Source organism: Lacerta agilis, chromosome 14, assembly GCF_009819535.1.
Source record: "Lacerta agilis isolate rLacAgi1 chromosome 14, rLacAgi1.pri, whole genome shotgun sequence".
Taxonomy (NCBI): Eukaryota; Metazoa; Chordata; class Lepidosauria; order Squamata; family Lacertidae; genus Lacerta; species Lacerta agilis.
In genome coordinates, this window is record NC_046325.1 from 11,261,986 (window position 1) to 11,275,690 (window position 13,705).

The 13,705-nt window shown below is 44.0% G+C and overlaps 1 protein-coding gene across 3 annotated transcripts in view; it reads right to left on the reverse strand.

The window, feature by feature from the left end:
* The window catches only part of SLC12A6 (solute carrier family 12 member 6), a 43,535-nt gene extending 30,130 nt beyond the window's left edge, over positions 1–13,405 (reverse strand). For all 3 annotated transcript variants that reach the window (XM_033170920.1, XM_033170919.1, XM_033170921.1), the window contains exons 1-2: positions 13,331–13,405; positions 11,316–12,498 (exon numbers count right to left, since the gene is read on the reverse strand). In XM_033170920.1, coding sequence (XP_033026811.1) covers positions 11,316–11,562 — 247 coding nt within the window. In that variant the 5' untranslated portion in view covers positions 11,563–12,498; positions 13,331–13,405. The remainder of the gene's footprint in view (positions 1–11,315; positions 12,499–13,330) is intronic.
* Positions 13,406–13,705: the final 300 nt, after the last annotated feature.

The following is a 13,705-nucleotide window of genomic DNA, read 5'->3' on the forward strand; positions in this document are numbered from 1 at the left end:
TTTTTGCTATAGAAATACTTGGTATTTTTAAAACTGGGCCATCTTCAGTCCAATTCTACACATTTACTCAGTGAAAATTATTCCCAAGTATGTGTATAGAGGACTGTAATCAGTTTTTGGCCTCAGTTTATCAGAATATCAAACTATTTCCATCTTCTCTTGCATATCTTTCTTAATTACTATTTTCTTCATTTTCTTTTCTTCACCTGTGTATAGACTCAACAGCTCTGACACACCTCATTTCCTGACAACATTTAAAGTCCTGAAATGTAGCCATTAATTTTTCATTGATAATTTAGATATTGTATGTCATACACTTACCAGTGCATAGAGCTATTTTCTATTACTTTCATTTATTAGATATGAATATAGCAGAACTTTAAAACCGGCATCTTCAAAAAAGGTTAAATACCAGCGGTATTATTCTCTTAAGTTAAAAAAAAGTTATTGATAGTTGTTCATTTAACCTCTATTCCTGTCAAATGTGCATTGTACTACAGACCTATCCAAACATGTCACCGTTATAAAAATAGTGTATCAATTTGCATCATTTTATCAATACCTACTTTCTCCTTTGTCACAATTCTCCTTCGTTTCCCTGCTATTGGAACTCACATACATGAATATTGTATGAATGCCTCCCAAGTTACTTATCCACACACAAAAATTTACTAAGCTTGTCTAAATCTCTCAGAGTCTACAATTGCTAGGATTAATTTTATTATTAAACCACAACCAGAGTTCTCCATTCAGTTTGGACTGCTACAGTTGATGAAAAATGTTGGAACGCTAGAAAGGATTGATAACTATGAGGAAAGACTAGAGCAGTGATTCCCAACTAGGGGCCATATGGCCCCCTGTCCCCCCCCCCCCCGGGCAAGAGGCTAGGGGGCCACAGAGGGAAGTGAGAATTGAAGGGGGGAATCCTGATTGGCTGGCTACCTGCTTGGCCAAAGTGAGTAAGGGGCTAGCCCACCAGGGACTAGCACTCCTTTTTGCCATGTGCATTTTCTTTGAGCAGTCCTGGCTTGTTTCCAGTGGGAGAGGGTGATGATGATCGCTGAGGCTCCCATTTGGATCAGTAGAGCCCATGATCCAGAACCCCCAGGTCAGGCAAGTGCAGTGGTGGGGTAGCAATGGGTAGGGCTGGAGGAGCCAGAGCTGCTTGTTGCTGCCGCTAGTGCTGGGCCCGTTGGCAGCCTGGACCTGACTCTGAAAAGGGCAATCTACCCCAGCGCCAAGTGGATCAGGGCCTCTGGATGTTGCTGAGGGGCACAGGGCCCATCGGCATCGTTGGCCTGGCTCTGCAAGGCGCAGGCGGAAATCTACCCCAGTGCCTAGCCGAGCGGGGTCGTTTGGTGCTGCTGACTTGCATCTAGTAAATAATGCAGTGTCTAGTTAGAAGAAAGCCGCACTGGGTTCAGTGGGTCTTATTCCCAAGTATGGATATGTGGGGCTATAGTGTTTTATCTAGGCAGCCTAGACTCCTCCAGATGACAAGATCTTTTTGCACCAGGTCACTGAGGACCACTTTTTAAAATTCTCCCATATATACAGAACTGCCTGTGTGCCTTTTGGACTGTATCTGTATGTTTCCCCCTCTGTGTCAAGTAACTGGGGTCAAATAAGTAGTTTACTTTTTATAACATATGGAAAATGGATCTCCTTTGGGAGGTTCTGGGCTCTCCTTCCTTGGAGGTTTCTAAGCAGACGCTGGATGGTGTTGTAAGAATGGCGATCTGTCATGGATGCTTTAGCAGAGTTTCCTACATTGAAAGGGGTTGCACTAGAAAGATGACCCTTGGGGTCCCTTCCAGCTTCATGATTTTATGTTTTTCTGCTTCAACAATATTTCATTATGTTCCTAGCATTTTATGTAATTGCATTTTGTATAAATTATAAAATTATAAATAAAGCATGTTCTATTTACAAACAAAACATTTAAATTGCTACCTTTCTACCAGTTGAACGTGGGGGGCAGGTTATGGGCATAGCCAGGATTTTTGTTGTGGGGGGGGGGCAGAATCTTAGATTTGTATTGATTTGTACTTATTGGGGGAACAGGAAAGAAACAAGGTCAGAAAAAGGTTGGGAAACACTGGACTAGAGCCTTTCTTTAAGTTTTGGCCACAGAAGAGATTAAGCAGGATGAAACGCTAAAAAGAAGAGATGCCCATTACAATTTCCTGAGTCTACTGAAGTCAGTCTTATCTTTTGTCATTTTGCCTATTTACAGGAACACTCACACATCAACATGTTAACAAAATGGACACATTCAAGAGTACCTGCTGTGCGGTTGGCAGTGAAATCAGACTGTCATGCAAACAAGAGAGGTGGGGGAGGGGGGATTCATTCACTCTTACTGAACTTGCATGACTGCTTCTCCATATACATTTGCAACATTTCCACTTGATCCAATGTATAGCCCAGCCATTAAAACTGCTGTACCAATTCACAAGCTATCATGTTATTTTTTTCATTTGTAACAATGAGCTCAGAGTGTCATTTATCAGAAGAACCCTGTAAATTAGGTTACCGGGTAGGTTAGGCTAACAGTTACCGGTAATTTCAAAGGATGTCAAGCAGTGAGATTCACAGCCACTACATTGTTTATGTATTGTTTTGTATCCCCAGCCCATGCTATCCTAGAACTGAGAGCCAGTGTGGTGCAGTGGTTAAGAGCGGTAGACTCGTAATCTGGGGAACCGGGTTCGTGTCTCTGCTCCTCCACATGCAGTTGCTGGGTGACCTTGGGCTAGTCACACTTCTTTCAAGTCTCTCAGCCCCACTCACCTCACAGAGTGTTTGTTGTGGGGGAGGAAGGGAAAGGAGAATGTTAACCACTTTGAGACTCCCTAGGGTAGTGATAAAGCGGGATATCAAATCCAAACTCTTCTTCTTCTTTAGGTACATTTGTGATTCTAGTTAAGATACTAGAATTTTAGGCGTAGGCGTAGGGATCCAGTCATTCTTCTGCTTGTAGAAAGCATTTGGATTGCTAGCTGGCCATTTATTAATGATGAAACAACACTACTACTGTTCAGAATATTAAAAAGCTCTTTGTCTTATCTATTTAGCTCTCCAAGAGTCTTTACAGAAAGCATCCGACTACTACTACAAAGGGCCCTGTATTTACTGCTGATTGCAACAGGTGAGCTTTTTGTTCTTACTAACCCACGGGAATCCTAATGGTTCAACAAACTAGCTTCCTGAAGTAAATACACAGATGGCCACCAAATGTTTAAGTGTCCAGTTTCAGTTTTGTCCTTCCAACTTCCCACTCTGACTAACTCTGGCTAAAGGCAGGAGCACAAAGACCAAAGGCAAAGCCAGGACAGAATGTAATCTTGGTTCTTGGAGAAATCCAGAGTAACTCATTTACTAATGACCTCCCTGAACCTAAGTGCATCAGCTGCAGCACATCAGTTACGTTAGAGCAGAGGCCTCAAATGTAAAGCCCTTTAGGTCTCCAAATGCACTCCAACCAATTCAGTGATTTGGGGGACCAAAAAACCACAAATGGAGCTGGTATACTTACAAGGAAATCCAATTAATTCATTTCAGCTTGCTATTCTGAGGCAGGCAAAACAGAAAGAAATTAGATAGTACGAGAAGGAGAAAGCTCAGGCATGGGGGCCAAATGTAGCCCTCTAGGTCTTCCTCAGGCCATGCCTCCTTCCCAAACCACACCCCTCACAAGCTGTGCTCTGAGCCCTCCTCAGGTGCTTTCGCCTAGTTGCAATGCATCCTTGAACTTGATAATGTATCTTGCTTGCCTGGATGGAGAGATGTGTGCATGAGTTTGGGTGTGGAAACTTCTGGATTTTGTGTGGCTGGAATGTGACCTACTATACAAAAGTTAACAATAACAACCATTGGTCTGCCTGCATTTTATCCCTGTCTCCACCCACTACTACCTCTGGCGATGTACAACTCTGGTATGTGCCCCCCTCCTTTAAAAAGGTTATCCATGAGGGAATGTGGCACTTGGAATAAAAGGGGTTTCCTGCCCCTAAGGTAGCATATATTGACAGTGGATACCCTTCAAAGGCAATATTATGAAATTGAAAAAGATTCAGCTGTGAAGATGAAAATAAGGGTCTACACAGTAAATTGTATGAGAAAAGGCTAAAAGGTACAGCTTAGGGAAGCAAAATCTGTCTTTTGGGGAGGGGAGAAGGTACGCTGAATCCTCAAAACTAATATTTAATAAGTTATCAGGGAAGGGATACATTTTTCATTCAAAACATGATGGGAAAAGACAAAAAGCCATAAAATATTCTAAGACAGATTTAAGTCTAACATTAAGAGCAATTTCTTAACTATACCTGGATCCAAACACATGATACGCACATGCCAAAAAGGTGAGGCGCTGTTCTTACTACTAGAGAGTCAACCCTTAACTGAGCAGGTGATAGGCTCAAGTATAAAGAAAAGAAGCCCTCCAAATTACACGTGTTTTCCCACCCACACAATCCTCCCAGGAGCATCATCACTTCTTTGCATCCTATAGTTAGGAATCTTCAGATGAGTGTGGGCTTTGTCCCTGCATACTTCTCTCCTAGCTTCAAGAACAAGGATTTTGTATGTCCTCCTTCCTTAGGTATATAGGACATCCATATACAGTCTATTGGACTTGTTTCAATTCCATAATTTTGCAACTAGTTATTTTGTGAAAATCTAGATGACATCTAAAGATAGACAATGTATGAAAAAGTGAAATTATGCTGCAACTTGCACACATTTACTCAACAGCACCATATTCATATTTCACAAAAGGCATCCATTCATCTAAGAAGTGTAAGATAGGTAAGAGAGAAATAAAACAAACATAAACTTCTAAGGGCATATTCTCCAAGTTACTACAGGCGGATGGGCTAACCTTTCATGTGCTTTGAATACTTCTTTATCCACAGCGCACAGGGATGTGGCATTCCCCTCACAAGAGGCAGCACCAGGGGCCTGTGACCTCTCTGATCTAATGGTAGGGGTTGGGGGCTAAAGTGCACATCTAAGAAACAACAGCTTTCTCCACTCTGGGGTTCTGCTGAGCATATGAAATGAAACAGGCGTAGGCAGCAACAGCCAAAGAGCTTCTTGTTACAGGATCAAAGTGGGGGAGAAAACAAAAATGGGGGAGGAAAGCAGATTGTTATCTGGCATAAACAAAGAACAGAAGAAGTACGGACACCAGATGCTATTGTCTGGGAAATCTGTGTGGACATGATTAGGTCATAGACAAAATGGCATTTAACGTGTGAGCCAGGCAAATAAGCAGAATTCTAGCTTTCAGATTTAATAAAGAAAGTTAGCACTTTCTTTTGTACCTATCTGCCATGGAGACATATTACTGGAAATGGCACTCTCCATTCTTTCCCAAGATGTCCACTAAGATAAAATTAGTACTGCCTCTCTAGAAGCACAACAGGGTCCTCAGGGTATTCCAATATGACTTCCCTGAACACAAGCAAACTTGTGCAGAGAAAATGGGGAGTATTATGGACTGGAATACAAAAGATGGTGAGCAATGGTAGGCTAACGTGTTTGCTCATGACAGAAAAATGCCCATAGAAATATCCAGTGCCGTACCTAAGTGCAAATTAAGAACAAAAGTAAACAAAGCAACTTTTACATACATATTTACAAACCTGCATCTGGAAACCTGGGGGTCTTTGTATCCTGAAAACCAAGCTTTGCTATGTCTCTGTGTGCATGTGCACACCTTCCCTACTTGTGTACATATGCTTATGTAAGAGTTAACTGAATTCCCAAGAGTATATTGGGGGGGGGGGGGGTTTGGAGCTGACAAATGTAAATTAAGATGTACTGGGGCAGGGTCAAGGGTGGGGGAGGAACAATAATAACCAAGAATAAAGAATATGTTTTCCCACCTACATAGAATGTGGCTTCCTTTTAAACACATCCCTGACTTGAGGAGCCATCACCCTCATTGCCAACCTCTACAAATCACAAATATTCTCACAACAAGGACACAGCAGCAGAGAGCAGTTTCCCATTTGAAAACGACATTCAGTATCTCTGAGGAGATAAACCAGCCTAGGCGGCAGGGACATGGAGTCCCTGAAGCACTGGCTGGCTGGCTATACAACTTATCTAGTCTGATATATGTGCATGTGGAGTTTGGGGGAGAGAAGGCTTTCTGGCTTCATTTACAACTTCAGAAGGGTTGGGTCTCCAATGATAGGGCATTCAAACAGAAGAGAAAAATGACAAAACAGCAGGCACTCTGTCCATTAGGGAAAAAATCCAAATAGCAAAACATGTTTGTTTGCAGAATGACCTACATTTACAGCGTGGGTCTGCATATAATGTTAACATGATCTGAAAGGAAGAGGGAGGTAGGAGTATAAATGACTGGTGTAAACTGATGCCTAGGAAATCAAGTGTTTGGGTGGGGGGTGGGGAATAGTGATTGGCTGATGTAGTACTGGCAAATGATTCCTTAAACCTAAGGGTTAGACTTTCTGAGACATTGACAATATGCAGGGGAGAAAATGTGCACATTAATGTTCAGCTAAGATAGAAGCAAAAGCTGGTCCACCAACGTTCACTTGTTAACATGCCTCAAAACTGTTTACAGCCCTAACCTAAAAATCCCAAAGATATTGCAATTATTGCAGGCCTGCAATGAACTGGAAAAGGTGCCCTCGGCATTCTGACTGCAACAGAAGGTGAGGTACACGTTTTCTAATAAATAAACAAAACCTTAAAAGCTACCTTGTCCAATGCTTCAAATATAGGTCAGGACCATTTACTGGTCACGTCAATGCCCCTGCAACCTGTGACAAAATGTTTTAGCCCAGGGGTGGCCAACTTCCAAGAGACTGCGATCTACTCACAGAATTAAAAACTGGCAGTGATCTACCCCCTTTTGGGGGGTTCAGGTCGAGGTTGTTGAGCTTCTTTAGGAAGGAAAGCCATCCATGTTTTGGGGGGTTCGGGTCAAGGTTGAGCTTTTTTTTCAGGAGGGAAAGTCCTGTTTGGGGGGCTTCAGGGCAAAGATGTAGAGCTTTTTTTAGGGGAGCCAAAGCTGCTGAGCTTCTTTGGGGGGAGCCAGTGATCTACCACAGACGTCCAGTGATCTACCAGTAGATCACGATCTACCTGTTGGACATGCCTGTTTTAGCCCAATAAAGAAAGAAGAAGAAAGAGCAAAAGAGCGTAAGAGCATCAGGTAACTGAAATAAGCAAGTAATGGGATTTAAATTCATTTAATTGTCCTTAAAACACACCTGAAGAAGATGAACACAGCCCACCAGTTATGCATTGAGTCCTACCAGAGGGTCATTAATCTCCTGTTTCTACTGCTAGGATTTCAAAAAGTGGGGAAGGAGATGTTGACGCCTAGTGAGCTGCATCCAGCTTGTTGGGTCACAAGCTGTGCAAGCCAAGCTTAGAATCACAGCCTAAAACACCATCAGCTATGGAAGAAGACCTACCGGTACTAGCATGCACATGAACCTGCATACATGCACGTAGATGCACAAACTAAGCTTATAGACTTACAGTAATGCCCTAAAACCAAAGGAGAGGTGAAGCGAAAGCCCACATACTATTTTGATATTATGATGTAAGCCAACCCTTAGATTTGATGGGAATGAGTTCAATTGTTTCCTGAGGTTATTTTAGATCAACTGCTTTTTTGCAGGTAGGATGTAAAAAAGCAAACCAGAAAACAAAGAATGATGCATAGAGATGAGGTACAGTATATTGGTAGAAAAGGAGCGAAAATGGCAGGCGTATACAAGGAACCAATTACAAGTTGCATTATTTACAAGGGTTGCCCTGAAGTGCAAGTTTTTTCTTTCACAACCATGGTGGAGCCTAGGATAATGGTTCCCAATTACCTGAGGACCCTGTTTTTCAAAACTCAAGCCATGGGCACCTTACTTTTGACAATGTTGATATCTCTATGGTAGCAATGGACCCCTGGTTGGGTTATGTGGAGCACTGGCCTAGGACCATCTGAAGAGACCTTAACCCAGAGTGGTGGAAAGGAGAAAGTCATTTATCCTCCCACATCAGGGTCCCAATCTGCTTGCATCTCCAATGGCTATTTGTGAAAGAAAAATCCTGCATTTAAGGCAAACTACATGACTAATGCAATTTATAATTTGGCCCTAACTGCTAAGAAACAGAAACTAAAACCTGAAAGCAGTGATGCTCCCCTTGGGGGAATATCAGTTCTAATAATAGGCAAGGGTGTGACTAACCAAGTCAGGATGCTACTGTGGAGATCAAAGTAAAAGTCCCATGGTTGAGACACTAATTCACATACAGTACTTCCCTTCCCCTCAGAGACACTTGTTAAGATTAGGAAATTGAAGGTATTCCAAGTCACATGACTGACTAGAATCCTCCTGAGCCTAGAAGTCATCAGCTCAGAAAGAGCCAATCTCACAGTATTGTCTGCTGTAAAAATAATTTCATGGCCTGCACACTTGTTGTTGGAGGAAATTACCAGGCTATCTACCATTCTTCCAGACTGACCATTCTTTCCTGGTCAGTTGCTAGTCTGGTCTACTCTCCTGTATCCCAGAACTGTCATCTTGTATATGTTACAGGTAGGTAGCCGTGTTGGTCTGCCGTAGTCGAAACAAAATAAAAAAATTCCTTCCAGTAGCACCTTAGAGACCAACTAGGTTTGTTCTTGGTATGAGCTTTCATGTGCATGCACACTTCTTCAGGTGGTGGGAATGGGTGATAGGCTGATAGGTGAGGTAAACCTGCTGACGATTATACATGACAAAGCTGTTTTTAGCCATCTCACCCCTTGCTTTTTCCTGTAAGACTAATTGCAGTCGTTAACAGTCCTCAACAGGTTTACCACACCTATCAGCCTATCACCCATTCCCACCACCCTTCTGAGTAATACCCCTCCCCGCCCTCTCACTATATATAAGGGTCTGGTGACTTCTGTTTCAGTGTATCTGAAGAAGTGTGCATGCACACGAAGCTCATACCAAGAACAAACTTAGTTGGTCTCTAAGGTGCTACTGGAAGGATTTTTTTTTATCTTGTATATGGTGCAATACGGCCTAGTTGCAATCACACCACAAAATCTCTACCTATCTACAATGATTCTAGTAAAATATACTGTAGTCCATGAAATATTATGTTACACTAAATCTGTTGAATCTTTAAGGGGCCATAATGACACCCTTCATTGTTTTAGATCTCTGTCTGTCCACTTTGTGTTAAAGGCACAAGAGCACAATCAGTAAAACAAGAAAAGGTGGCCACTGGCAAGGCAACAGCGCCAAAGACGTCACCAGATATTAAATATTCTTTAGTATTGACTCCTGTGAGTTAATTTTATAACCATTGATCTTATTACCATGCGTCAGCAGAGTCACAGATTCCCTTGGTTTTGCCTACAGAAGCCAGATGCAAGGTAGAGTGCGAGCTTTTTGCATATAAGACATGTACTGCATTCATTTCTGTAGAAGAGAAGGAAACAGCACAGAGTGTATTTGAATGGGAATTTGTTTTTGTTCTTTGAATAACATGTACCAGTATGTCTATGGAAGAAGTGTGACTAGGATGTGGAAGGATAGGTACGGGAAATAGTTCTCCCTAAGAAAGCAATCCTTACACCAGCAAAGCTGGTGTAAAGTTAAGGCATGATAAATTAGGTGTTAAATAGTGTTTGATTACATCACCCTTTTGTCAGCTTAATTTATGCTGGGTAGCCAGGTCATGTGACTGAGCTGAACAGGTTTATGAACAGTCTAAGTGCTCCCTTATCCCCTGGTCCTATCCCAGAATGCCTTGGGGGGTTTTTTTTTAGGCTTATGCTGGCTTAAGATCCACCAGACCTGGCTCAGCCAGCTGGACCCTGGCTGAGCTGGGATGGGAGATATGCCGGTATAACTCTAGCTGAACCAAGGATGGGGAGCAATGTCAGCATAGCCCAGCTGCCCTGGGAACTTCCTGACTCAGCTAGACATCCCCTGGATCCTAAATTCGCTCATTCCAGTAGATCTTGATATGATTGCTGCCTTAATCAAGAAAGTAGGTGCAATAAACTAAGAGATTTAGCTGGGTAGCTAAATATGGATAAATAGAGAGGAATCAAATTTACAGAAGCTTTCTTACCAAACTGCCCCAAGTTCATTCTTGCTAATCACAGCTGAGCAGGCAAATTGATATTTACAGGTCTCCACCTATGGTACTTTTTACTATATGTATAGCATTTTCAAAAACTTTTCCATCACAATTTACATCAACTGCAAACAACTTTATTATTTCACGATCTAGTGAAGCTTTTCATCATTCTCCTCTTCAATTTTTTGGAGGGTGGGGCCAGGATCATGCTACTGTCTCACAACCAACACAATCCAGAATAAGGTGTGTGTGTGTGTGAATAAATGAATAGAGTGTCCTATCAACGCCCTTTTCTGTGCACGTATCTCAAAAACTTAAACAAAAGTGTCTCTGAAATATCTATCACAAGATGATTAGTAAATCTTACAGATCAGAATCTGGCTGAACCTACAAAGACTGTTGATAGTTCAATGTTGCTATTCATAAACTCCACAGCAGAAGATATGACTAAGTCAGTGGTGATAGAGCAAAGCCCAGCCTGACCTCAAACATATTCTGTCGTTTTAAAATGCATGAGACAAGGAAATCAACAAGATTAGGGGAACTGAAATTCTCCAGAGTCATTTCCCATGAGTCTTGCTCAGCAATTCCTGGCACACAAAAAACAACAAAACTGAAGAACAGATCATCTGAAAAGCTGGACAGATCAGAAGCACTGATACCCTCAGACAGAAACTGTGGCCTGGGGGGGGGATTACTTTGCATGTTCCCCATTTTAGAAATAGGAAGCCAAGAGCTGTTCCCAGCAAGAGGGATGAGGAAATTTTGGTAGTGAACTATTCTGTCTGCAATACAGCCAAGCCCTTGACATAAAAGAAGGGGCCGCATCAAGGTTATGTATTTTGGAGAGGTGAATCAAAAAAATCCAGTCATGTCTGAAAACACCATCTGCTAGAAAGCAGTTGATTCAAAACGCAAGCATGAATTGAGACAGACCCACAGGAGATCCCCCTCCGCCTTCAATCCCACCTTGCATATCCCAAATCACAGAAGATATCCTTTTATATCTGCAGCACAGCCAAGATTTGAGCAGTCCTTACTGGAACATCTAAGGTGTAACCTCTATTTAAGCTTTGTGCACCTCCATCAAGTCTCCAATGTGGTAATAGGTAGCATTCTCCATTAACAAGGTTTCCTCTACCATTCAGATGTCCCCTCTCCCACCCAATATGCCAAAGACGACCTACCTTCAACTGCATCTGTGCGGGGATTGGCAGTCTTGTCAGTGGCCGGCTCAGCTGCTTCAGTGGCCAGTGAACTGGTTCCTCTAGAGAAGTCACTGGCACCCTCGCTGCGGGTTGTTTCAGGGACACTTTCTCTGGAGCTGAAGCGGACACGGGAGCTGGAGCGGGAGCTGAGGTCTGGGCTGGTATCTGACAGGCCTGGGATATCATCTATTTTAGTGGGAGTAACCATGAACCGGACAGAAGCCATCTTGACAGCAGGGATGGAAGGGGGAAAATAATTACTTCCTTGGTGACTTTAACCAAGAGTTGCCTGGAGTACTAAGCAGGAAGAGGAAGAAGACCACTCAAAAGAGCAGACACCAACAGGGTTACCAAGTGCTCTCTCAAGAGAAAGATTCATGTCTTGTATTTATTCACAAACGGTCAGACACAACTTTGTATCTAGGTATCAATGATTATCAGATGTATTTTCCACAAGCAGAGCTGAAGACTTAGTGAAGATGCTACTTAAGATTTTGTCAAGACAACAATTTTCAGGAGTGATTAGTCTGAAGATTCCCATTTATCAGGCAAGTAAGGCAGTTTCCTGTTCAGAGGGAGCCTATGGATCTAAAGGAAAGGAGACTGTAATCTTTGTCTACCAAAGGGTCGCACTGCAAACTCCCGGCATTAACGTGAGTTGTAACAGGCCGTCTCACAGATCCCGGTTAAGTTTTGTTTATGAGGCAAATATCTTTTGGCACAACAAAATGCATAGAGGTAATTTCTTCCCGCCTGGGAAAATCTCAGTGCAAAGATCTGCAAAGCACACAAAAAGGCTAGAGGGTTCCTTGTGAAAGTTCAATAATAATCCACTTGTTTTCCAGTGTGACATGCAAGGAAAGAGGGTTTTCTTCATTGCTAATATCCCTTAGAATTCCGGCTTGGAAACGATTATTAAAGAACCTTCATATCTCAGTCCAAGGAGAAGAAATGTCCCAGTGCAAGAACTTTGAAAACAAAAACAAACAGAAAGTGCTGTTATGATGTTGTCTCTTGTAAAAATAATGCACAATAACTTCACAGGCTTCTGGTGGCTTTTCAGAGGTCCTGGTATGAGAAGATAACCCCTCGATGGGGCCTAGTACAAGGGTTTGCAGCTCCCCAACAGCGTGAAAAAGAACGTTATGTTTCTTAGGTAGTCCTGGAGAAACAGAGTGAATACAGATGTAACTCTAGTGTCTTACACAAAATTGAAACTGCAGGGATGAGTCATTTCCACACAGGGACACCGTGGTGTGTATTGCGCCAGTCCCCCAAAGTTCCCACACCTGGGCACACACATGCTATCCCATAAGGGTTCGGGGGCAGGTTCAAGACAGCAAGAGCAAGACTGTTCCCTGAGAGCCAAGTGTGGAAGCATGCATGCGCCACCCATTGTAACTCCAGAGGCAAGAGGAAATGTCAATTTGGCAGGGCCCTCAAGAGCGCAAAGGTGTGCGTATCTCCTGAGGGGGGAAAGGAGGGGGGGTTGCTTTGCGAACCAACCGAAGAGGCAAGCACATCAGAGAAGGCGCCCAAGGACCGCAAGCAAGAGGGCGGTGCGAGGCTGAGCGATGCCAAGGGCAGAGAGGCAAACGGTGCGAGTGGCAGCACGCAAAGACCTCTCTAGCTTGCGCCAGGTGTGCAGGGCAAGGGTAGGCGGGGCCACAGGAAGCTCTCCCTCACTCGCCCTAGCAAGCAAGCCTGCCCCACATAAAATATTAGCCTCCCACCCCCCAAAAAAAGCAGAAGTAGTGTGAGCCACTGTGAGAAGGTACAATAACTCTTGGGAAAGGTAGGGAGAGAAAGGAGGTGCAGCAGAAGAGGTGTGTGCTCCACACCTGCCCAGGTCACTGTGCAGAAATTGGGGAGGGGTGGTGGTGTTTAAACTGCGCGTGCGCAGCCCTGTCTCTTTCACCACCACTAGCCCCTGGGTAGATGGGAGCCCCCCGAGAAAGTCAGAGGCGGCAGTTAAGTGGCTGTTAATTGTTTACCTCAGGCGCGCGCTCCGCTGCTGCTGCTGCTGCTGCTGCTCTCGGAACGTTCCGAAGGGTCCCTCGCGTCGCTCGCGCGCGCGCACTGCCTCCTCGGCCGCCGCTGTTATGATCGCCGCTGCGGTGGCGCCGGCGGCAGCTCTGGCCCCTGCCTGCCCGCGCGCGCAGCTCCACTGCCGCTATCTCGGATGCCGGCTCGGAGGAGGCGGGGGCGGGGAGGCGGGGTTGGCGAAGCGCGTAACTCTCCTCGCTTGTCCTCCCTCATCCCCCCCCCGCGCCCCTCCTCCTCGTCCGTGCGGTTGATTTCCCGCGCGTGCGCAGGAGCCGGCAGCGGCTGCTGTTGCTGGGCTTTCATCTTCTCCTCAGAAGAACCGG